Genomic DNA, 26,155 nt, shown 5'->3' on the forward strand with positions numbered 1-26,155 from the left:
ACCCGCTTACAGCTGTTCCCCAGCACTGTCAGAAAATGAGACAAGCGTGACCGACATACACATGCTGTACAGTAGCTCTTAAGCCTTCTTCCATCATCAAAGGCAATGCAGGTAACAGTGAGTGTAATACACACAGTCAATGCATCACGTATGGCACTGGCTACTACAGGTATATCAGAGGTTCTCTTCTGCTCATCACTAGACAGGGAGCTTCTAAGGCCACTCCCTAGTAAAGAAAAACACCCTGCAAATGATGTACCCTCAATCTCTGCACCTGAACACTTTCTTCTGAATGTGAAACACATACAATATGAAAATTGGACAGCATATGTATAATTTTAAGCAGTTTGTGGATACAACAAAATTGCTTATAAACCAGATAATATATATTTTTTGATTTGTATAGTGATTAACTAGAATACAATGAATGTATTTACAATACCAGTTTGTACTTTTCTCTGTAATGTACACATAACACATAATCAAATTCTACAGCTCACACCTCTTTTGTCCTTCGAGTCAGGACTTTCTCAAGGCTCATAGGGAAGGTTGTCGGATATGAAGTTGAACAAAAGGCATGTGCATTTGGTGAGTTGTACAGATGTGGTTCGGTGATTAGTTTAGGAAATTGAACAAAGTGTTCAAGATGTTACATTGTGCCCTCGTGACACAGCCTGTAATGCAATTCCGTATTGTTAGCTACATCTACCAAGCTCTTGTCTCCATGCTTGGCTTTCAATAGGTCGAAATATTAAACATGGGTGAAGATCAACTTCCTATTATTGATAGGTGCAGTGCTCAATAGCATGTCGCAGGGAAGCGTGTAATAGTTGCCAGTTCCCCAGGCCCGAATTGCACGTGGACAGAATATGCTCCTGGTGTAGTGTTACATCTTCCTATATTGATGACGCATGTTCAACTACTATTTGGTTCAATTGTGTAGCAACATATTAAATTGCCATTTTGTTTGTGTATTGTACTGTGCATCTGCACGTTAAAGCTTATCTGTTCCTGCTTTGATACTGAATGGAGGAACCAGGATACTTCATGTAGATTGCTAAGGATTAAATTGCTGTCACACCCATGTTTTCTGCTGTTCATATATTTTGGTACGGCATTACTTGTAGGTGTATCCAGAAATGGTAGATGTTTCACGTCTTGGTTTGCGTTAAATTGCTAATGTTACTAGGTATTCGACTGCTCATGTGTGCCATGTAAATCATTGTATGTAATTGCTTTGATGTTGCATGGTTGGACCACTTCATGCATCACTTGTATTACTGTATACTGATTCACTGCTAAATCCAGATGCTTAATCAGTTCGCATTCGAATTCATATTATTATTGTCTGTCGTCTGCCCAAAGTCATAGCACATGATTATTTGCAGTACAGAAATGCTTCAGAACCAATTGTAACACAACCACTAACACACAAGCGTTGGCAAAGACAACTGATTTAGCGTATAACTGAAAATGCAAGCCAGATTCATTGGCTTTGCTAATGCATGTTTCCTGAATATCCCTCCTTGGGAGTCAATCCTGATCCTGTCATGCAGTTGTGACATATATATAGAGTAATTCTTCCCATGTCTCCACCTTTTTACATACGAAGCAGTAAACACTTTTTTCAGCTCCCTCACCCTTGGACATGAAATAAGTAAGGTGAAGCATAAGAGAAACTTTAAACCTTGTTTATTTTCCTCATTGCCTTTGGTACTTTTGAGGAGATGACAAAGCCACGACACACTTTTTTATGACATGAAACAGGAAAAAAACGAGAGAAAAAGTATCAGGCACCTTTTAGCATCATAAGCCTCCTCCTACTGCTATGAGCTGCAAAAAAAAACACAATTTTGTTTTCTAAATCCTCTCCTCTTATATCTTTCCACTATCCTTTCCATTCCATTCAATCCAAATAACAGACTAACATGTCCACCACTCAAATTAATTTCATATTTCACTATACTAATTCACCACTAATTCTTTATGGGTTTCGGAGGAGTGTGCTACTCGCTGAAAAAGTGCTTCAACACCTCATCAGGGGTATCAAGTGCTATATAAATGCAAACCTTTTTCCCTCTTCTATCCATCCGCTATCCTTTTCAATCCAAATCACTAACATATCCACCACTCAAATTACTTTCATATCCCACTATACTGATTCACCTCTAATCCTTAATGGGTTCCGGAGTAGCTCGCTACTCGTTGAAAAAGCAATTCAACAGCCTATCAGGGGTAGCAAATGCTATTTAAATGCAAACCTTTTCCCCTCCTCTATCCATCCAAAATCCTTCTCAATCCAAATAACTGACTAACATATCCATCACTCAATTTTCTTTCATATTTCACTATACTAACTCCCCACAAATCTTTTATTCATTCCGAAGAAGCATGCTTCTCACCAAAAAAGCGATTTGATGCCTCATCAGGGGTAGAAAGCACCTTATAAATGCAATTACAATTAAACAAACGAGGTGCAGTCAGACCAAAGAGGACCCAGAAGCAATGAGATCAAAAGGATTGCCTCCTCAACCCAGACCCTCAAATGGCAATGAAAAATGAAACGTAGAAACAGATGGTCAAGGACAGCTTGCCAAACATTAAGCAAAAAGGTCCCTGCCTGAGCCTAAGACTCTGCACTACTCTGGATGACCTGATCTGTACAAATAGGGTCAACTCTACCTGCTATGACAATCAGTGATGGCACACACCTACTAAGATTAGCTGTGGTGGCTTAAGACATCTAATGCAATCCCAAAATTGACATGTATGGCCTTGCTGTGTCTAGATACAGCCAAATGGGATAAATATTCCAAGACCATTTGCATCGTCTAAATACTCCAAACCAGGCACTCCACCACTATGAAACCCAGGAATTCCCACATTCTGATCAAGCAGGAAAGGAGCTTGAACCTAAGGCTAAAAGAGGGACGAGTGATTTGCGTAAAGTGGGAAGTAATAATCTAAACACACCAAAGGCACTAGATCACCAATTCACATCAAAGAAATGAAAGAGAACAGAAAAGTGTCTTGTTGGTGGGAAGATCAAGAGTCATGTCAGCTGGGGGTGCAAAGAGAGTACAGTGTGTTAAGAACAAAATGAATGGCAAATCCAAAGCAGAACATAGAAATGTCACGGAGGGATCAAATCAAACCCTCTTCACCAAAGAGCCCAACATTTCCATGCCACTTGAAGGCTGACTAAAACAACCTGACTAGCCACCCAGAGAGCTTTTAGAGTAGCAAAATCCAACCCCTTATGAACATCTTGAAATGCAAAATCCAAAGTCAGTGGGGTGGCAGGACGAGTAAAGAACTGCTTTTCGCAGACATCAGGCTGAAAGTTATACCAATGATGAGCTTAAGAATGCCTAGTAGAATCAGACCGGAAATGCAGTAAAAGCAGCAGCTCTAATTGTATCTAGCGCAAAATTTGCCAAGCACTTCACCTGTTGCTGACAGTCGCTTTCAGGTTAGAACTCCTTGCTACCTCATGTATGTTCTCATATAAATGTACAAAGTCGTACTTCTGAGAGAAAAATTCACCTTGCATGACACCTTTTAAGAGTGTTGTCTACATTTCTATATACACCTTTGCTGGGAGTTACATTCTCTGTGGCCATTAGCGACATCTCACTTATCAGGCTGGAAGAAATGGAATCCTCAGGCACAGCATCCTAAAACAGGATCCCCGGACCCCACGGGTTATAAAAGCCTATAAATATGGGCATCACCAACTTTTCAGGATCCTTCCATTTCAGCTGCACCATCTTCCTCATAGATTTGAACTCAAGCATAGAGGAGTTCAGCAGTCCCTCATTGTATGAAATCAGGTTATTGGTTGAAGGGGGTGAGAGCCCTACTCAAGTAACAACCGACAATTCTTGTCAGGGTGAACCACAAATGTCACTAAATTAACCTGTGATTAACCATCTGGTATGTGTAAAGTATTACACAGTATTACAAGCAAAAAAGAGAAAACACCACTCAAGAAAATCCCAAACCAATTTACAAAAAGTAGAGTAAATGATAATTAATGAAATGATATCAGAATAACAAAATTCCAACCAGTAGAACTGACTGGAGATATCCAATTTTAAAGTTTTAGGTAAAAATAGCTCCTAGAAGAACAAAAAGCCACTTGCAGTCATCTGGTCATGCTAGACCAGGGGCAAATCACAAGTTCAGGCAGTGCACGATGGATCACAGGTCGGATATAGGGAACAGATTAGTCCAGCTGAAACAGTTACCATCTCAAAGTCCGTCATAGTTCTATTCGTGGTGGAGGAGGCTATGAGGAGCAGGTAGAAGGTTGTGTAGGGTCATCGCTCTAACACAAAGAGCAGGCTGGGTGTTGTGGGGTGTCGTTATTGTTGTGCAAAGAGCCAGTCTGGTGTCACAGAAGGTCATAGCTTTAACTTTGTGTTGGTGGTCTCTGCTGGCTGTTGTTGTTGTAGCGAGAAGTGCAGCTTTCATATTGACGGTCATCACTGGTGGTCGCTGTAGTGTGAAGAGCAGGTCTTACTGGAAATTTGTGTTGGCGGTCGTCAGGGGCAACAAAGTCTTAGCACGAACAGGCTCGTTCGTGAGGAGCCTTAACTTCAGGATTTCACCTTTTCACTTCAGGAGCAGTTCACTGTGATGTCAGCCAAGTGCCCAGGACCTGGGGAGGTACCACTTGTGGATTAGAGACTCACTCCAGCTGAGAAGAGCAGGGCTCAGGAAGTCTAGTTGCAGGTCCAGGAAGGCCCTGTGCAGCAGGTCAGCTGGGCTGTAGCAGGGAGGCCAATGGAGCTTGTTGTTTCCCCGTAGCTCAAAACTGGAGGTTAGCCAAATGAACCTTGGAGTCACTCAGGTTAGCCTGGGATGAAGGTAAGCAGGTGCAGTGTTCTTTCTTAGACAGCAAGGAAGTCCTCAAGCAGCAGGGAAGCCCTCTGGTAGCATGGCAGTCCTTCTTCTGTATTGGCCACAGGCCCAGGATTGTTCTGATGAGTGGCTCTGGTGGTCCAATATTTATATCTGATTCTGGCCTTTGTGTGGGGGTATTCACTATACTATCCCCCACATCTGGTTCTGTCAAGGCTCCAAACTATCTGGGGTGACAAAAGACAGGACAGGCCTGGTGTCAGACTCCTTTGTGTGGGTAAGAGTCAAAGCCCTTACATGCAAGCAGGGCTGGGTACAACTCCTCCCAATCATCCTGCCTGGATAGCCCATCATGTCCCCACCTAAACCCTCTTTGTGTAACTCTCTGGAAGCAATAGACAAACCCCAATAGCGGAGCCATTAACAGTCATGCGACACAGGACACTGGCAAAAGGCACAAATGGTTATGACAAGAAAATACCAACTTTCTAAAAGTGGAATTTTCTGAATTGTGACCAAAAATCTGAATGTACCATTAAAGAGGATTTTATATCGTAATTCATTTGAGTATAAACAACATATCTCTATCTGATTCCAATCCAAAATTATCGCTTATTAAAGGTAATATGTAACTAGTTAGTCGATGGGCCATACAACAGTAAAAACTAACTGTAGGAATTTCATTTACTGCCAGGACATGTACAGCATACATGTCCTACTTTTTCATTACAATGCACCCTGCCCTATGACAGTTTAGGGTCTACCGTAGGGGTGATTTATATGTATTAAAACGGAAGGTTAAGGTCTGGCAAAGAGTTTATTTTGACAGGTCGAAATGTCAGTTTAAAACCGCACTACAGGCTGCAGTGGCAGGCCAGAGAAGTTTGCGAATGCCACTTTAGTGGGAGGCATAGCGAGTGCTGCAGCCCCCCAAGTACCATTTAATTTACATCCCCTTGATCCATGTGGTACCATATACTAGGGGCTTACAACTAAATAAAATGTGCCAGTTGGGTGTAAGCCAATGTTATCATGTTTAAAAGAGAGAGCACAAGCACTTTAGCAATAGTTAGCAGTGGTAAAGTGCGTAGAGTCCTAACATCCAACAAAAAAGGATTCAGAAAACAGGATGCTAAAAGTAAAACCTTTTGGGGAATACCATGCCAAGGTTGTCAGGTCTAACACTCATCTTTCTCATACATATCCTCACCAGTTGATGGAGGCACCTGCTCATGAGCACCACACGAGGTGAAGCCCTTTCAGAGGAGTGGCCCATTTTAGTAGAAGTAGCTTGAGAGTGAGCCCAAGAAGCAGACAAACGCACCACTGCCACATCTCGACTGACTTACAGATACACATGTCAGAAGACATAATGACAAAGCACACATGTGTTGAATATCAGATGTGATTGTGAACCTAAGAGAGCAAACTCACCCAACACCAGCGCCTGACAGCTATATCTGCAGTTGTAGGAACTGGAACTCTACTTGTGCCCCCCATAGCTGGTTTGATCTGTCCCTCACATGAAACACTGGTCTCCTGTTCACAAAGAGCAGCGCCCACATCTACGGCCTTGACAAACCTCAGCTGCAATGACCCAGCCCTTATTCACAACATGCTAGCAACTCTGCATGCTTGTAATAGAACATTCCAACACTAGACACTTACAATTAAAGTTTGCAACACTTGAGACTTGCAATGGAAGCACCTGCATGGTCAGCAACAGAAATCCTCAACCTTTTCAACATTGAGCAGCAGCATCTGAAGGAGACATAGGCCAATAGGAGCGACAAAAAACAGGAGGATCCCTTGCAAGGATTCCCATTCATACATCACATGTGCATGACGGACTAGGAGTTCCTCCCAATGGGGAGCAGATAGGAAAACATACTGTAGGTAAAATGAATTGTTTTCCTTTATGTTTGTCAAGGGGTCAAAAGTAAGCAAGGTTGCCTAGGAACATACATCTGAATTGAAGTATGTTACTAACTTTCTTGTTTTCAGTTGCCTAAGAAACATAGCCATGATTTGAGCACGATTTGGCATGCCCATGGCATTGCTCAGTCCATTCACATTTTAACACAACCTGAAGTCAGTCCACGTAGTGGCCCTGCTGGACTTGGCCCTTTCTGTCGGTTCATCCCCAGACCTTTTGCCCTTCAACTTTTGCTGAATTTATTTTTGTTGGATTTAGGACTCTGTGCAATTTACCACTTCTAACCAGTACTCAAGTGCTTGTGCTTTCTCCTCTGAACGTAGTGACATTGGCTTATACCCATTTGGCATATTTAATTTACTTATAAGTCACTTGTAAAGTGGCACTACATGTGACCAGGGCCTGTAAATTAAATGCTACATGTGGGTCTGCAAAACCAAAGGGGATGTTGGACGGAGTGTTGAACATTGCAAGCACTCACCCCCAGTCAACTGATCTGGGTTTAATCCATCATCATTCTTTAGCTCACTCCACCACCCCAGTTCAGACATGGCCATATGCAAATCAGTCTGACCCTGTGCCTCATGGGAACAGTCCAGCCCAAACTGCTAAGCCATGTCTTCCCTGGACCGGAAACAAGCATCCTGGGACCGGTTTCTGGCTAATCAGCCGTCATCAGCCAGGCTAGCTTGAATCCAGTGGCAAAGTGAGCAAGGGACCCACGTCTGGGCATACCCTGCCAACTTAGGGCGAACAAAGCAAAACCAAAGGGGATGAAGGACAGAGTGTTGAACATTGCAAGCACTCACTCCCAGTTAACTGATCTGGGTTTAATCCATCATCATTCTTTAGCTCACTCCACCACCCCAGTTTAGACATGGCCATATGCAAATCAGTTTGACCCTCTGCCTCATGGGAACAGTCCAGCCCGAACTGCTAAGCCATGTCTTCCCTGGACCGGAAACAAGCATCCTGGGACCGGTTTCTGGCTAATCAGCCATCATCAGCCAGGCTAGCTGGCCACTCTGTCCATAATCCCCTTTGGTTTTACAAGTGGGTCTGCAGAACTGATTCTGCCACTCATCTAAGTAGGACTTTAAACATGTATCAGGCCTGCCATCGCAGCCAGTTTGTGTGCAGGTTTAAAATGCCATTTTGATCAGGCAAAATAAACCTTTTGTGAGGCCCAAACGTTCCTTTTTAATACATATGTCACCCCTAGGGTAAGCCCTGGACAGCCCAAAGGGCAGGGTGCAGCGTATTGAAAAAGTTGACTTGTACTTTCAAGTTTTAGATATCTTGGCAGTGAAAAACACTTACATTTGTTTTTCACTACTGCAAGGCCTACCTTTCCCATAGGATAACATTGGAGTTACCTTCTTATATTTTATAAGTGTAATTTCCCAATGGGAATGGGTGACTAGGTCATGTTTGGTGTCTCTGTAATTGGAAATTGAAATCCTAAAGTATGGTAAAGTCGGATTTAAAATTACAATTTTAAAAATGGCACTTTCAGAAAGTTGCCATTTTCTTGCCTTAGCTGTTTGTTGCCTGCAGCCGGTCTCTGGGTCACATGACTGGGTGTAGCTGACAGTTTGGCTTTGTGTATTCCTCTTAGACAGCACCACTATGGGGAGCTTAGTAGTGACTGGATGGGCCATCACTTTCAGGATGGGTAGGAGGAGCTGTGCCCAGCTCCACTTGAATAGGCAGTGTCCTGTCTCCACACAAAGGGCTGCATACCCATGTAGATAGACTGGAGTCAGTGCCAGGAAGGCATGGCATATGTGCACTTTAAAGGCATGCCTCTAGAAGCTTCTCCCCAGTTCAAAGGAACAACTTTGTACAAATACTGGACCTCATACATCAACTCTCCAGTACCCTTCTGGACCTGTGGATACCCTGCCAAGAAAAAGGACTGCTATGGTGCTACAACTCAGGTGGACTGTTCCTCTAAAGTAACTTCTGCACTGTTGTGCTGACCTGCTGCCCTCTTGCCTGGTGAAGAATAACTGGACCTGCAACTCCATCTTGAACCCAGGACCCCAGAGTGACTCCAAGGGCTAGTGTGCTGGCCTCTCGATCTTAGCCTCAGGGACATAAAAGGCTCCCGAACATCCTACACCAGCCTCTGGCCCCAGCTGCAGTGAGTCCATGACCCCCAAGGGGGGTTTCCCAGGCCCTGGACCCCTGGTGTGGCTCACTGATGCTGAAATACAGCTTTTGGACACATCACGACTGACAATGAGCCTGTCCCCACCTAAACCCTCTTTGTGTAACTCTCTGGAAGCAATAGACAAACCCCAATAGCGGAGCCATTAACAGTCATGCGACACAGGACACTGGCAAAAGGCACAAATGGTTATGACAAGAAAATACCAACTTTCTAAAAGTGGAATTTTCTGAATTGTGACCAAAAATCTGAATGTACCATTAAAGAGGATTTTATATCGTGATTCATTTGAGTATAAACAACATATCTCTATCTGATTCCAATCCAAAATTATCGCTTATTAAAGGTAATATGTAACTAGTTAGTCGATGGGCCATACAACAGTAAAAACTAACTGTAGGAATTTCATTTACTGCCAGGACATGTACAGCATACATGTCCTACTTTTTCATTACAATGCACCCTGCCCTATGAGAGTTTAGGGTCTACCGTAGGGGTGATTTATATGTATTAAAACGGAAGGTTAAGGTCTGGCAAAGAGTTTATTTTGACAGGTCGAAATGTCAGTTGAAAACCGCACTACAGGCTGCAGTGGCAGGCCAGAGAAGTTTGCGAATGCCACTTTAGTGGGAGGCATAGCGAGTGCTGCAGCCCCCCAAGTACCATTTAATTTACATCCCCTGGATCCATGTGGTACCATATACTAGGGGCTTACAACTAAATAAAATGTGCCAATTGGGTGTAAGCCAATGTTATCATGTTTAAAAGAGAGAGCACAAGCACTTTAGCAATAGTTAGCAGTAGTAAAGTGCGTAGAGTCCTAACATCCAACAAAAAAGGATTCAGAAAACAGGATGCTAAAAGTAAAACATTTTGGGGAATACCATGCCAAGGTTGTCAGGTCTAATACTCATCTTTCTCATACATATCCTCACCAGTTGATGGAGGCACCTGCTCATGAGCACCACACGAGGTGAAGCCCTTTCAGAGGAGAGGCCCATTTTAGTAGAAGTAGCTTGAGAGTGAGCCCAAGAAGCAGACAAACGCACCACTGCCACATCTCGACTGACTCACAGATACACATGTCAGAAGACATAATGACAAAGCACACATGTGTTGAATATCAGATGTGATTGTGAACCTAAGAGAGCAAACTCACCCAACACCAGCGCCTGACAGCTATATTTGCAGTTGTAGGAACTGGAACTCTACTTGTGCCCCCCATAGCTGGTTTGATCTGTCCCTCACATGTGTGATTCTTCACACTAGAAATTAGCGCTATGCTCCATCAGCCCGACTCTTCGTACTGCAGAACCGATCGCTCATGGGGACTGCCACTGTGAAGCTACAGCAATGCCCGCCTGCGACACCAGCCAGCCATCTCTTTGTACTTTGCCAACAGCCTCCTATGATGCTTTCCCTGTACCTCGTGGCCCTCTGCACTGTGGACAGGACTCTTGGCATGAACTTGAGAAGGTAAAAGGACTAAGAAGGGACTATATCCGACCTGGGCTCCATCATGGTTGGCATGAACTTTTGACTTTACTGGGTCCAGTGTGACCAGATAGCCGTGGTTGGCACTTTGTGCTTTTAGGAGCCATTTAACGATTTATTCTTAATTAATTCATAACTCTGGTTCTACTGATTGGAGTTTGAGCATTTTGGTTGTTTTAGTATTACATTCAGCTTTATTTTTTTAATCAGGTGTGGAATCTTTGTCTGAGGTGTTGCACTACTACTGTTTGAAGTGTTGCACAAATACTTCACATATTGCCTCAAAGTTAGGCCTGACTACTCTGTGCCAAGCTACCAGGGGGCTGAATACAGGTTAATTTGGGGTTTGCTTGTGCCTTACCCTGACAAGGATTGTGGTTTCAGCTTGACCAGGGCTCACACCCCAGTCAACCAGAAAACCAATTTCTTATAAACCCTTATCCTCCAATCCTACTTATTTTAAAACATAGCCAGCAACCGAGCCAACAGCAAAAGTAGTACTCACCTAAGCAAAGTCTTACCCCGACACCCAAACCTGAGCTCAACATATCCCACCTGACATCAGCCCAGCCTAGGGTCAAGCCCATATACTGCCCAAAGATGTGCATGGGTGTACGTGACTGTGCATGTGCGTCCCCTCTGCCCCCCTCTCTGCTAAAATTACTTGTCACCAGTACGTTTGGGGAGACTAGTGGCCTAACGGCTAGGGCGGTCGACCTCAAATCTGGGGAACTGGGTTCGAGTCTCGGCAATGACGCTGAACATCCTGTGATTCTGGACAAATCACTTAATCTCCCCGTGCCTAACAAAAAAAAAAAAATAACAATTATTAATGTGTCCTCATGTACTGCAACTGGTGCTATGTAAAGCGCTCTGATACCCAATTCGGGTCAAGTTCACGCTATATAAAACTCTGTAAAATAACAATAAATAAAAAATGTGGCATTTTTCTTCTTAGTAGTACTAATCCCCTACCCCCACAACCCCTATGCTCCTCAGATAGTGGTGTTTGACACTTTCTCCCTCAATGCGAAGCTCCAGTGTTACTAAATATACTTTCAAGAGATAGTGTTCAGTAGAGCAGTGTACATGTGCATATTACTAGTGGCGACCGCTATTTAACAGGGGTGGTGAGGTGGGGAGAAGGGTAATGAATGGAAAAAAAGCACTTCCCTGCAGGGTCGGAGACACCTCTCGGTCCTCTTCGGGGCTGCGACAGCAGGAACAAGCACCCTGGCTCCTGACTTCGCTAGCCAATCACGACGCTTGCCTTCCCGCAGCGCTGCGATTGGTCTGAATGCCATGGTTCGGCGCTCAGAGAGGGAGCCTGTGCAAAGTGAGCATGATGGTTTGGCTGGCCGAACGGTCATGCGCACATTAGTGTGCTCACCACCCCTCCACCTGGCCTCGGCTCTGGGAGGCCAGCCTTGCCCCGCACCATAACATTTGTTATCATCATTTTAGTTTTCCTTTAACTACTGCTCGCAGAGCAGTGGGGCGATGCTCCTCCGCCTTAGCGGAGGAGCCGCCGCTGTTATTACTATTAGCTCTAACTACTCCCTGGGTTCAGTTACAGTGACTGTACTCACAATCATTCACTGTGATCACCCTAGTGCATTTCTTCCCCTGGGTTCGGTCACGTGACTGGCAATACTTATTACCAATGCTCCCAGTAGAGCTTCTGAGTCACGTGTTAAGGGTATGGAGCATACTCCTGAATTTATGAGAGTGATGTGCTTGAAAGCGTGTCGAAATCTCGGGTAAATCCAGTAAAGGGAGGAAATAAAAAAGAAAAGCGGTCCAGATTAGGCCTGGGTGACATTTAAATTACACTGGTTTACATCACGTCATTTCTCAACTTCTTCTGAAAAATTCTTGAAATTAGGTGATTACGCCACCTTGTGTAATTAAGCTGCAAAATTAGAGTAGGGGAACGACGCACCCAAGTTGAACGCGGGCGGCTGTTGTTTGAGGCAACTATATTTTCTGTGTTCTATATTTTTTTGTTTGATATACATGCGTGCGTCAAAAATTTATATGATGAAGCGTTACGTGTTGAAATATAAAATATGGGGCTAAATTGAGGATTTGCATTTTGCATAATTTTCCCAAAATTTCACAGAATTATGAAAAAGCAAATTACGCAACTCTCTCTCTATTCTACAGAAACAGGAAAGGTAAAGAAAAGCACCTAATAAGAAAAGTAAGTCAGGGAATGCGAGAGAAATAGAGACAAAAAAGTAAAATAGATGACAAGAGTGACGAAGAGAGAAAAAGTGAGCCTGGGAGAAAATAGAGAAAGAAAAGACGTATGAGAAATAAGGTCAAAAGAAAGGAAGACAGACATAAGGGTAAAAATGTGGGAGGGGACATATATGAAGAAAGAAGGCAGGCAAGAGAAAGAGAAGAGAAAGTGGGGTACAGAAACATAAAATAGTTAATAGGGTGGCAAAGAGAAAGATAGTGAGAGACAGAGGAACGACAAAGACATATGACTAAGGTAAGGGTAAAAAATGGTACAGAGTGGTAAATGTGTGAAAAAATGTCGTAAATACATAATGAGGGGGAGAAAGGTTTGCACTACGCCCAATTAGTATTTGTATGCAATATTTTGCAGTACATTCCTTACCGTTTCTTCGGGAAAGTACCCCCAACCCACCCCTGTATCGTCTTTAAAAAACGTTCACTTTTTTATCAATTTGATGTGTTTAACATGCACATATTTACATTAATTTTCTGACATTTTTCTTCATGAATCCAAAAATCTTTCTCTATAATTCTCAGTCTGAGATATCATTCCATGACCACCAAACCACCAATTCTAGACGGATTCTCTGTCAGGAATCCGGCAACAATAGGGTAAAGTGAATACGTTTAGGCCGAGGAAGAGAAGGTACATTTTTCCTTGAACGGGGCCCTTTTGGACTCGGGTAAGATGGACTTCAACACCTCTTCTGGCCCTTGAACCAAAAGGAACCTGTTCAGGCGTTATGCTGCTCCCATTGCCATTCCTAAAAATAATCAGAAAGTGCCAAATACTCCAACCCCATCAACTGTTCCGAAATTAAAAACACAAGTAGCAGTGGGATGATTGGAATGCTATCCAATGAGGTGCAGTCACTGATGCCCAATTGGATGAATGGAAATGATTTGCTCAAACATTGAAACTAAAACATCAGATGTCAGAGGAGTCTGTCTTTCTGTCTGACTCTTTTGCTTGCTTTTTTCCTGTTATGGATAACGGGTGTTCTGAACAGGGTGGTTAAGCTGAGTGACAGCAGTTGGGTGTGGGAGGTTTTCCTCTTGGGTGGGGTAGTTTCTCCTAGAATGATGGTGCACAACTCTGTTGACTGGATACAGGAAGGGCAGAAGAGGTGTAAACAGTCAGGTCAATTGGGACACTGTCTTTATATTCACTATTTCAGGCAACCATCACATTATTCCATTGTCCAAAAAGATTAAATACCACTTGCAAACAATACTCAGTCACCTACGAAATGAATAAGCCACGATCTGATAAAGCTTGCTTAAGAAGTCCAGAATCTCCTATAGTGTTTGAATAATCCTATCTAGGATGAGAGTCAGCTGAATTCTGGTTTCCTCATAGGGATCCCCTTTCCATGAGGAATGAATGCTACTTCTTAGTCTTCCTGTTCAGATTGTTTCAAACAAAGATGATAATTTATTCATGTAAGTGGGTTATTGGTTTGATGATATTTCTCCATTTATTTAAATTACATTCCACCTAATGACCAAACCAGAAGTATCTTGTGATTTTGAAACATATCTTGCTTAAATTGGTTACATTATATCACTGATTGGTGTTGATTTTAATAGCTTCCTCACCAAGCAATGTGCCACAACAATAAATGTGGCATGTTGACATCACAAAGCTAACTTTGCACGATTTGATCACTGGGCCTTACCTATCCATGCCAGGTGAAGAACATCGACACATGCTTCCACCCACCACTCATTCCCATCCAAAACCTATTCTAGAATGTATTTATTTTTGGTTCCATCCAAACGAACTCATATTGTAATACATCCTGTAAGGTTGCCAAGTATTTGCTTGTAGCTCTTTAATAAAAAAATTCGCTGTTGTCTCACACTCCCAGCATTGGACATTTTAGTAGTATGGTTTGTTTTATAGATAATGCCCTTCTAGCTGTTCTTAAACAAGGCTCTGTTGATTTTTGTACAATTACCGATGCTATCATTTTATCATCTTCTGTTTGGGGTATGCAGAATCATTTCTACATTCATCCTAATCTCAGCTAGAGAGTTTCACGAGCTGATGAAGTGGGCCAGAGACTATTTACAGCACTCTCTAATGATCAAAAGAGTGAAGCTGTCATGCTAATATTTGTTCCTTTTTTAGAGGTAAAGATTATTGGTCTGGGTACACAGGACAAGCTGGCCGTTCTGCAAGGATGCCCTGGATATCCTGGAGCCCCTGGAACCAAGGGAGAAGAAGGAATGAAAGGTATAAAACGAAGTAAATTGAGTGGGGGTTCAGTTTGCGTGTTCCATCTGTTGTAAATTCAGATGCCTGAATCATAGAGTGCTGCAGGTTACTTTGAAACATACAAATGCTGATTGAAATAGTCTAGTACACAGCAACTCTCTCTCTCACATATTCCCAAACATGTGGATCTTTAAGACTTGTAGTGTGGCAACATTTTCTAATGCATGCTTGTTCCAAAAGCTCACAGTGAACTGATGACATTTTTTTTGGCAACAAGCAGTAATTCAACAGAACAACAGTAGGTGCATATTCTGTTTACAACATCCACCACCAGACTCCTCAATGACACCACTCACATTCCACTGTATCCTCAGTAACTTCCATTGCCATTCTATTTCAGTGCATCACTAAGAACAACACACATATCCAATACAACACAAGTTTCTTAGAGTACCATTGAGTGTGATAATTGTAACATCTCTACCATATCGCACTTAGAAATGGCAATTATTTAAGTGACAACATTTTTAAACAAGCATTGGCATAGCCAATAGGTCTCGCTTTTGGGACCGTATAAGTATTTAGTTATGCAGCACAATATCCTTGGTGCAACAACATCAACTGTTGCATGGCTAATCACTTATAATGTCCCAAAGGCGAGACCTATTGGCTATGCTAATGCTTGTTTTTATTTCAACCATCCTTATTTGCTGTAGCCAAAATCTGCAACAGGGTGGGAGGCGGTTCAGAAGAGACCTGAGGCAACGACGGACAGAGCGGGGCCTCATTCGCCTGAGACAGGTTCCAGGGTAGGTGAGGTGTAATCCCAGATTACGTTGGGTGATGTTTGCACCCTGTGATCCAGAGGATTGGAACCTATTGAGGTTGTATTGATTCCAACCTTGAATTGTTTATCGCATTTTGTTTGCATTTTTTGCTTTACACTTCACTATAGGCAGTGTAAGCACTGGTTGCAGTAGCATGGTTTAGACATATACAGGTCCTGAAGAAAGCCGTGGGTAGTATACCCGGATGGCTGAAACATGTTGACCTACCAATAGCAGTCACTAGGAAGTACTGCTATAGTTTTTTGGCACTATTTTTAATAAAGGTGTGAAGAGTAGATATAACACTTAACATTTCTCTCTCAGCACAACCTTTTTTTAGATTTCACTCACTTCTTTGCACTGCACCGTACAGGATTATCCATCTTGGACACAACTATCTCTTTTTCTTTATGTGAGGTCATTGCCCACCAGCCCAATTGAGCAGTAGAGCTCTTTTCCAGTGAGGCTGTCTCTGTGATCAAAAGACAGACCTCCGGTACTGGATGGATGACCAAATGATATAAATGATCAAGAGAGCTAGATTGATGAGAATCCATGCTCCATTTCAAGAGTAAGATTGATGGAAATCCATGCTCTGCTCTGGGACTGGTTGTGTTGATTCTGTGAAAAAACATTCTTCTCTTTTTTCTTCTGTGCTGTCTGATATTAGACCCCCAGTTCTTCTTGTTTGTGTAATTCAGTATAAGAGACTCCCATGTTCTAGAACGCTCTACTTTCTGTTAAAAACCTTCACATGAAAAAACAAGTAGAAAGAATAATAATAAGAGATGTAAGGAAGACCAACCAGTGCAGCTGAGGAACGCCTGCCTGACGTATGGAGGATACACTCTGGCCTTTTAAGAAGTCTGCCTCCTAGACTAGTAACAATAGCTCTCTTATTTTTCTCTCAGAAAGATTAGAGGATGAATTTGCGGGGGACCCTGATGGAAGGGGTCCTCTTGGACTTCAGTGGATCTGAATCGAAGGGTGTAGAAAAGAAGGTATTTATGTCAGGGCAGCAGTTGGCGCATCCTATGGCTGCATAGTGACTGAATGCACACTATTCAATGGGCAAGCCATGGCAAACTACAATGTGAGCAAGCTAGTAAGAGACGGATGCCATGACCACCATTGTATGTGCTATTGTATCGCGCACGCACACTTGTACCAGCCGGCGGGGGAGGGGAATGCCGCTAGGCTTACAGCATAGGTGAAGCATGCAGAAATGCAGCTTAATACAATAAGAAAGAGCTTAATATCAAGTGCACATGGTTAAGGAACTAAGGAACAATCGAATGTGTGGGAACTACAGGACAGAATAAGCAAACTGAAATTACTGCGTCCTTCAATAGAAACTCACAACTGTGTAAAAAAAGAGAAAGGCAGACACTGCAAACAAGCATTGGCCGCGCGGCCGTGAAAGCAAAAGTAATCGCGATCACAGCGAAAGTGATCACGATCGCGAGGACGCGCTGTGTGTCAAGCACGCGAGTGGTGCGCGCGCAGCAGTGATTGCCGGCTGCGCGCGTGCACGCACGCGTGACCGCAAGCGCTAGGCCAGCGAGGTGTGGTCGGTAGCACTTTGGAAACCCGTATACTAAATGTCGAGCAACAGCGCATGCGCTGTTCTAGGCTCGACCTAAAAAATGCAAAAATGAAATAGCACCAACGAGAGCAGTAAAGAAGCTCTGTCAAAGGACAATGGGAACCCAGCCCTGCTCTTCCGACTTCTTGACTTCCTCTAAAGAAACCTTATGATAATATTCACATGCAGGAACCTCTCACCAAGATCCCCTCAATCTAACTTAATGACATTACTATTCCCTCTAGGGTGGGCACATTAGGTTTGTCTGTTTACTCCACTTGAGCCATCACACTCCTTAACCTTGCGCCACATTGTTTAAAGCAGCATCCTACATGAATTTTACACACCAAATTGCCCCATCGTTTTTGGCTTTTGTGATACTCAAACATCCACTATTCTTCACCGGAGATGAATTCCTCTTCTCATACCAGCGAAACTGGCATTTTTTGCTCTTGAAATATCCCTAACTCCCATGACCTGGTATTCAGATTCTCCAGACTCAGAGAGGGTATGATCATAGGCTTCCTTCCAAGAAGTATGTGAAATGGAGACCTGCCCGTTGTGCAGTGGGAGCTGTTATAATAAGATAACCATGTATTTTGCAACGTTTTCGTCTGAAGCCATGCATCGACCACAAATGTAATGCATATTTTGACTACGCTATCTAGTCTTTCCTGTTAACCATGTTCCCGTGGGTGGTTCAGTGCTACACACTCCTGTCCAATGTCATTTCACATCAGAAAATCTCCCTTTAGAAAATAACTGCTGTCTGTTTTCAGAAATGATGCCTGTCAAACTTTGTTTGGGGGTCCAACAAACAAACAAGGGGATACTAACTGGCTGTTGAGGTTGTGTGCCACTGGCATCCTGGGGCCTGAACTACTACGATCTGCAAAAAGGGCCAAGTAAAACCTTTATGCACTTGGCTGTCAGGGCAGCGAGGGTGAGGTGTTACAAGCTTCTTAGGTATGTAGTGGGGGGTACACAAGCTCAGAACACAGCAAATCAACCAACAGACACTTTGGGGCTGATTATGAGTTTGGCGGTGCAGCGGTGGGACTGCCCTGCTGTCGCACCACCAAACCTGCGTGCGAGCTGCCCACCGTATTATGACTTTTTTAGTCACTGACATGTGATTCTTTGGGGTTACCACATGGGTGCCTATAAAATAGGCACCACAATGGGAACATCAAAGGAAGTTCCAGCATGCCATGGACTGTGAAGTCCATACTGTGTTGGAACTGGGAATGCATTCATACAGGGGGGCACATACTGTTTCCCCCTTCATTGTGCATCTACATGGAGTGAGGCACAAGGGGGCCCGCGTGGGCCCCCTTTCTTTCCTCTCCGCCACTGTTTTCCTGTAGGAAAGACCTACATGAAATCAGTGGCAGTAAGGAAAGTTGACCGCGGCGGCCCTGCCAAACATATTACTGCCTCAAGACCACCGCACACCGCCAGGGAATGGTGGTTCCCTGGTGGCGGTCCTAGGGTGGCACGGCTGCCAGGGTCATAATATCGAGGTCATAAGACCGCCACTACTGCCTCACCATAAGTCTGGTGGTACAAGGACCGACAGACTCTTAATTAGTTCCTATATGTTTAATGTCCAACTCAGTGCTGGTCTTTTAGAAAACGAAAGTACTTTTTAATTTCACAGCAGTACTTAAAACACCACAATTCAATCCAGTATACAGGGTTGTAAACCTCATAGTGGTGGACACTATAGCCCATAGACCTCTTAAAGCTCTCTGCAACTAAGGACACCTTTGTTGGATGCATCCCCCAGCAACTATGGTAGAAATATGAACACGGCCCAAGTACACAATAATATTTCATCATCAGTCAAATGAGCAATAATTTCACTCATTTCCTCAGGTTGTTAAGCTTGGTGACGTAGTGGGCAGGAATTTATACTTTTAGTCCTTCAAGCTCTTCTATTGCAATCTCAGCAGCTGTGTCCCACAGCAGGTGGAGGCCTGTGATGATCATGTGCAGTTCAACAGTGGCAACTGAGGAGGTTGGGCGTAGCCTGTGCTTTTCTGAACGCGGCCCTCAGGCTGATCTGATGTTGACCGGCAGGCCAAAGCACCACTATGGGGCGCTGTTCACAGCAATTGCTGGTGAGTATGCTGAGTCAGTTGCATTCCGGGTGGGCCAACAGCAAGCCCAAGGCAGCCATAAACCGGTCCATCAGCAAGGCTGATCCAACAGGAAGGTAGATGCATCCTGCCTCTTTTGACTCAACATGGTGGTTCAATGCAGCCGGCTTTGGGTCAAAGTGCTGAGGCACATAGACCTTTGCAGTTCTCGCTGGGACCTGCAAAGGGTCTAGGAGATCCCCTTCAGCACAGGTTGCCATGGTTTTGCTCTCAGGTAGTTCACTTTCTATGATTGCTTGAGGCCTAAAATATACTGGACCTTCTCCACCTGGATAGTCTTTCTTACTCCAGGCCAGGCAGACTCATTCCTTCTCTCAGCTGGCAAGCATGCTCCTAGGTGCTAGACACTCTTGTCAGACCCCGAGCTCTGTGAGTAGCTTGCAGAGTACTACCATCCTTGGTCATAAAGAATTTGGAACAGGAATACAATGAGGTGGTTTTGGGTCTTAAGTTTATATGACCTTTCTAGACAGGGTATGCGGATACACTGTCTTAAACTTTAGCACTCGTTTGGGATGCTTGTCTTTTAGGTGTCCTTGTCATGCTGCTCTCCAAACTCTGCCTTTGTATGTTTGGTTAGCAGGTGTCACTGGTGCTGTCTCCAAACAAAAAGGGAAGCCTAGAAATTCCTTCCCTTGAACAACAGCAGCTGCATTGCCACCATTTCTCCTCTACCATCTGGCAGGCTTATAAGAACAAATCAATATCTTCATTGAATTTCTGAAGTCAGTTCTGTCTCCATCCTCTTTTTTTACAGTATCTTGTTCTCTGCTGTCTGCGACAGTAATGCAGGCAATACACTTCCACTGTCTGGGGAAGCCGACCTCACCCTTTGTCATTGGCCATAGTGAACCAGGGCACTGGTTTCAGTACTCAGACTTAATATACACACACACACACACACAGTTGTAGCACTATACATGCGGGAAATGCTTACTGCACATGCACACACATTATATATCCACATAGAATGTCAGCACAAGGTTTTGGGTACCCACATGACAGCAGAATGTTATATGAGAGGGGTCAGCAGGTCACTGTTAGTTCAGGAGTGCCCGCTGTATGGTAATCAGGCGGGACGCAATTCCTGGGCTGGTGTGCCCTAAAGACCCCTTGCCTGTTTTCGCCCCATGGGGGCTCAAGGAGCAGCAGAGGCAGAAGGAGGCAGGACCGGGGAGCCTGAACTACGACGCTGGGGTGGGACTCGGTCCCCTGGCAGGCCCTGTGTTCACCCGGCGCGGGAGGTGACGTCACCCTCCAGGCGGATAAAGGAACCGGCTAACCCTGCAAATATAAATCTGCCCCCCCCCCCCAGGTATAAACCCTGAACCCCTAGCGACTGACTGTATACCAACCCCCAATATAACAACCCATTCTAACCAGGAAGGTGGGGGAAATGGTTTATTAAATGCTGAAGGGCTAGGAAAAGGATCTAATTTAAATCACCAGGTGCCCAAATAGGGGGCACAGGCAGGAAGAAAGAATGCACCGACCTTAGCTAGACCCCAAGTACTTGCAGCGAGAGGCCAGGGAATAAAAATGTTCCTCAGGAGGACAGACAAGTCTCAGGGTTAACTCTTCCATCTATAAACCTTCCCCCGGAGTCTACCCCCTACGTAGTTATACTAGCAAGTGTCCCGGAGTTGAAAAAGGGGGGTAGAGAGTCATATTCCGACTTAAAAAATAAATGTTCACAATGGCTAGCCAGTCATAAACAACTCTCCTATAGAGACATAAATGAAATCATCATGGTCCGTAGAGTGGGCTGGGTAGGCTGGAGACCAAAAGACATTTCTGGTGATTGCGTTGTGATAAACTTTAAAAACACAGCGCTTGTGGAATTTCTCTTGGATCGTTTCCACCAGAGGGACCGGGGAGGCATTAGCTCTTTACCGTTAGGCTACTTATATCCCCCTGCCCTTATTCCACCAACAAGTAGAAGACATGACCGTTGGAGGGGAGATTGGCCACAGGAAAATCATTTCTCTCCAATAGGACGGGGCCATCCACCCCCCCTATTTTTTAACATTCCAGTAGCAAACAGATTCAACCTTCTGGAAGCAGTAGATTGACTTACGAGTGAGGAGCCCCCACTAGAAGTATCCGAACAACTTAGTGAGCCGGGGGCATTGCAAAGGAAAAGATCTCCAAAGCAGGACCTGGGGTTGGTATCAGAAAGGGAGGAAGGAAAGTCTAGGTCAATTAGGAGCACACACGAGACAGCTAGTTTTAATTTACTAACCCTTGATCCCTCACAACAGGACACACACACCTCGATTACAGCCCAGAGGAATGTAGCACAAACCTCTCGTATTCCAAAAGGCGCTTACGATCCAGCTAATGGATCCAGTACAGTACTGCGAATGGAGCCCAGCCAACCCCCTCTGGGCAGTCAGGGGCACAAAGTCACAAACCCCCTTTGCTCATTACACCAAACGGGCTATGCTAGTTTACAAATCCTCTCTTGGAATGTAGCTGGACTACCCTCTTAACTGGATAGTCCGGACTGGGGTCGCTTCATAGAGCAGCATGAAGTCAACATGTTCCAAGAAACATGGGCCAAAGATGAAACACATAGAATGGGCTACGCATCATTCATTATTCCAGCTACTCATGTGGGGAAGGGCAGACCTTCTAGAGGCCTGTGTACAGGGCCAGACTGACTACCGGACGTTTTGGAATGCTGCTGAGCTGGGGGCTGATTTCGTTGATGGGGACCTGCGTGTACTGAACGAAATTCGTTTTGCTTTAATTATTTCGAAGTACACGCAGGCCTCCATGAACGAAATCAGCCCCCACCACAGTGAAATCAGCCCCCTGCTCGGCAAAATTCCAAAACGCCCGGTAGTCAGTCCGGCTCTGCCTGTGTACCTGGGTTGCCATACACCTGGGCTGCGAGGCAAGACAGCTAGAGAGTTTTTTTCGTGACATCCTATGTGTACTCCTTACCTCTCATACGGGGTCAAACATAGTTTTAATCAATGTATATTCCCGCCCTGTACCAAGAGGGAAAGAGTTCTCCACATTCGACCAATTAACTACTTGTCTCACAACTATCCCCACAAATATTGGGTTAATGTTATGTTATGTTATGTTATGTACATTTATTACGCGCACAGATACTCAAAGAGTGTCCCGGCGCGGTCAAGGAAGAACCAAAAGAAAAGAGGGAATTAAGAGAAGAGATACGTTTTTAACCGTTTTTTAAAGACCACCAGATCTTCAATAGAACGTAGTGATAGGGGGAGCGTGTTCCAAGCGCGGCCAGCAGCCACGACCAGAGAGGCGCCGCCTAACCGGTGCCGCTGAAAGACAGGAATCTTCATTAGCCTAAGTGCCGAGGACCTCAAAGAGCGACCCGGCACGTAGAACGAGAAGCGTTTCTGTAGGTAACCAGGACCTTGTCCATGCAGCGCACGATGGGCTATGGTGAGGGTTTTAAAGGCAACACGAGCTTTCACTGGAAGCCAATGGAGGGAACGACGATAGCCATGAACGTTCTGCCTAGGACCCAGCCCACCCAGCAAGCGAACAGCCGCATTCTGGGTCACTTGCAGCTTGTTAAGGGCATAGGCTGGAATCCCAGCATAGAGGGCATTAGCGTAGTCTAAACGGGACAGAATAAGTGCCCGAACCACCGATTCCCTGGCCGCTTGCGGAAGCAGCGGCAAAAATCTTCTCAACACTCTGAGTAGGCCAAAACAGCAACCTGACAAGCGTTTGACCTGACTAGAGAAGGAGCGATTACAGTCGAAATAAACTCTTCACGGTCTGGCTGCTAGAAGCCGGAGGTGGGAACTCGGGAGGCCAAATTAACTCTCTAAACCCTGAGGGGAAATTACCAAACATCAAAACCTCTGATTTATCCTCGTTGCATTTTAAATGAGCAGAAGCCATCCAAGCAAAAACCGAGGAGAGACAACTCTGCACAAGGGCCACCGAGGATCCCTGCTTATACCAAGTGAACAGAAGTTGAGTGTCATCGGCATAAGCAATAACCTTAGCCCCCAACCCCTCCGCTAGGTAAACCAGAGGCGTGAGGTAGATATTAAACAGGAGGGGGCTAAGGGAGGAACCCCGAGGGACCCCCGTGCCAACCTGTCTAGGTGAGAAGGCCACCGGTGGTATCCAAACTTGCCGGAGACGGCCATCCAAAAGGTTTTCATCCAGCCCCAGGCGAGGCCAGATACCCCAATCTCCGTCAATCTATCAAGCAACAGAGAATGGGGGACAGTGTCAAAGGCTGCCGACAGGTCAAGCAGCACTAAGGCTGCCTTCCCGCCGGCGTCCAGACACTCTCGGATAGATTCAGAGACCTCCACAAGAGCACCTTCCGTGCTAAAGGAGGGACGGAAGCCAGATTGGGCGGGATGAAGAAGTCCTCTACTCTCGACAAACTCCGACAGCTGTTTATTCACTATTTTCTCACAAACCTTAGACAAGCCAGGAAGGAGAGAAATAGGTCTGTAGTTGCCTGGGGTGGAGGGGTCGAGGGAAGGTTTCTTCAATAAAGGAAGAATTTTAGCCTGCTTCCAACGGCTGGGAACCCTGGCTTCCTGCAAAGACAGGTTAATAATGTAATTAACCTCCACATTCACCGTCTCAGCCACCGCGGCCAAAAGTCTTGCTGGGCATGGATCGTCCGGAGAGCCGGATTTAAGACCTTGAAGGATTCTCAGGGAGCAGGACAAATCCACCGGTGAGAACTTGGACAGGGAGTGAATAGGGGACAAAGCTACCGGACCAATAGCCGATGAGTCCAAAGAAACAGAGGGCCCGTCAGCACCGACCGGGCAGGGGAAGCAGCTTTGTATCTTAAGAATCTTGTCCCGAAAAAATGCAGAGAGCGTCTCGCACCAATCCACAGAGGCCGGCAGGATGCTACTCTGCGCAACCGGGGACATAAAACTTTGAACAATAGCGAAGATCTCCTTGGCATTGTTCTGAGCCAGATCAATCCGGGTGGTAAAGAACGCTCTTTTAGCAGAGGAGATAGCTTTATAATACCTCTTCTGAGCCTGCCTGAGCTGCGCCTTAGCAGCCGGGCAATAGTTGCTGAGGCGCCAAGAGCGCTCTAGTTTCTTACAACCCTGTTTAAGATGTCGCAGATCCTCCGAGAACCACGGTTTAGAAGGTGATTCCCGTGACTGTCTAGCAGAGGTTGGTATGGCAATTGCCGCCACAGATCACAGAATCCAGTTGGAGAAAGCAACCAGACACTGATCGTGGTCTTGAGGCAGGACTGGCCTGTTGTCCTCCAGCGCCCTGGCAAGAAGGATAGGGTCAACTTTCTTAAACGCTGGTTTAGAGCCGAAGCTGGGTCTATTGCTAGGCGAGGACACTGACCATGAAAAACCAATAAAATAATGGTCGGACCACGAGACCGGAAGCGGCGCTTTAATTGAGATAGGAAAGTTGGAAAGGATAGGATCAAGAATATGGCCCCCAAGATGGGTAGCCTGATTGATCCATTGTGAGAGCTGTGTGGACTGGCAGATATCAAGAAACTCACTTGTGTCCCTTGAGTTTAAGAGGTCTAAATGGATATTAAGGTCACCTAGGATCATATAGTGGGAGAAACGCAGGGCTCTCAAAGACACCGCCTCCACACAGGCCTGAAGAAAAGTATGAGCCGTGCCTGGCGGGCGATAGATCAGAGAGCCCCCCAAAGAAAAATGGGCAGAGCAGCGGATACTGAAATCCAAAACTTCACATCCGTCCCACGTACTGAAAGAGCACTCAACCATCTCCCACGTCTCTTTGAAGATAACTGCCAGCCCTCCACCTCTCCCTGTAGTCCGGTCTAGCCTATAGATTTTATACCCCAATGGGATAGCCAGAGGTACAATCGGATCGGAGATATTGTCGAGCCAAGTTTTCGTGACAAAGAAAAAGTCCAAAGAGTTGTCCTCCAGAAGCTCGAAGACCTCCGCATGATGCTTTTTCAGAGAGCGGACATTAAGCAGCGCTGCTGAAATAGTGGAGGCGGTACGCGGTTTAGCGCTAGGTGTAGGACCCAGTACTAGTCGAAAACCACAATTCCCACACACGAAGTTCAAAGCCCCGTCCAAGTTAGGGGAGGAGAGGGAATTACAACACGACCCGCGCAGCTGTTTAAGATACCCACTGGAATAGGACCGGAGGCAGGAATCAGCGACCCCAAAAAGGGCAGCATGACTGGCCCCGGCTCCCGACGAGCTGCTGACGGGCGCAGACGGGCTTGCCTTAGGCGCGCCTTCGGCGCGCCAGCGGCGCGAACGCGCAGCGTGCATTTAAGTAGTGTCGGTGGTCCAGGAGACTAGAGCGCAAACCCAACAAAAATGGCGTCAAGCTCTAGGCGCCGGAAGTGAGGAAAAAGTTCACCTCGTAAGTGGTTCAAACTTCCCCAAAGTTGTGCAAATGAGCAAATAAAGATCGTTTTTAAAACACAAGAATTACTAATTTTAGCAGCCTACGAACGGAAGTTGTGCAAAATGAGCAAATAAAGATCGTTTTTTAAAACACAAGAATTACTAATTTTAGCAGCCTACAAACGGAAGTGGAGACGAGTTGAAATTGCCCCCAATTCTGTAGTTCACCAAAGCTGTGCAAGGAGCAGATAAAAGGATCGTTTTTTTAAATAAAACACATCAATTACAAATTTT

The 26,155-nt window shown here is 45.1% G+C and overlaps 1 protein-coding gene across 1 annotated transcript in view; it reads left to right on the forward strand.

Annotated features, from left to right (window-relative positions):
- Positions 1-26,155, forward strand: part of LOC146868574 (ficolin-1-like) — a 405,133-nt gene that overhangs the window by 7,376 nt on the left and 371,602 nt on the right. The window contains exon 2 of the mRNA XM_085611408.1: positions 14,851-14,955. Coding sequence (XP_085467534.1) covers positions 14,851-14,955 — 105 coding nt within the window. The remainder of the gene's footprint in view (positions 1-14,850; positions 14,956-26,155) is intronic.

Source organism: Triturus cristatus, chromosome 1_2 (assembly GCF_964204655.1).
Source record: "Triturus cristatus chromosome 1_2, aTriCri1.1, whole genome shotgun sequence".
Lineage (NCBI taxonomy): Eukaryota > Metazoa > Chordata > Amphibia > Caudata > Salamandridae > Triturus > Triturus cristatus.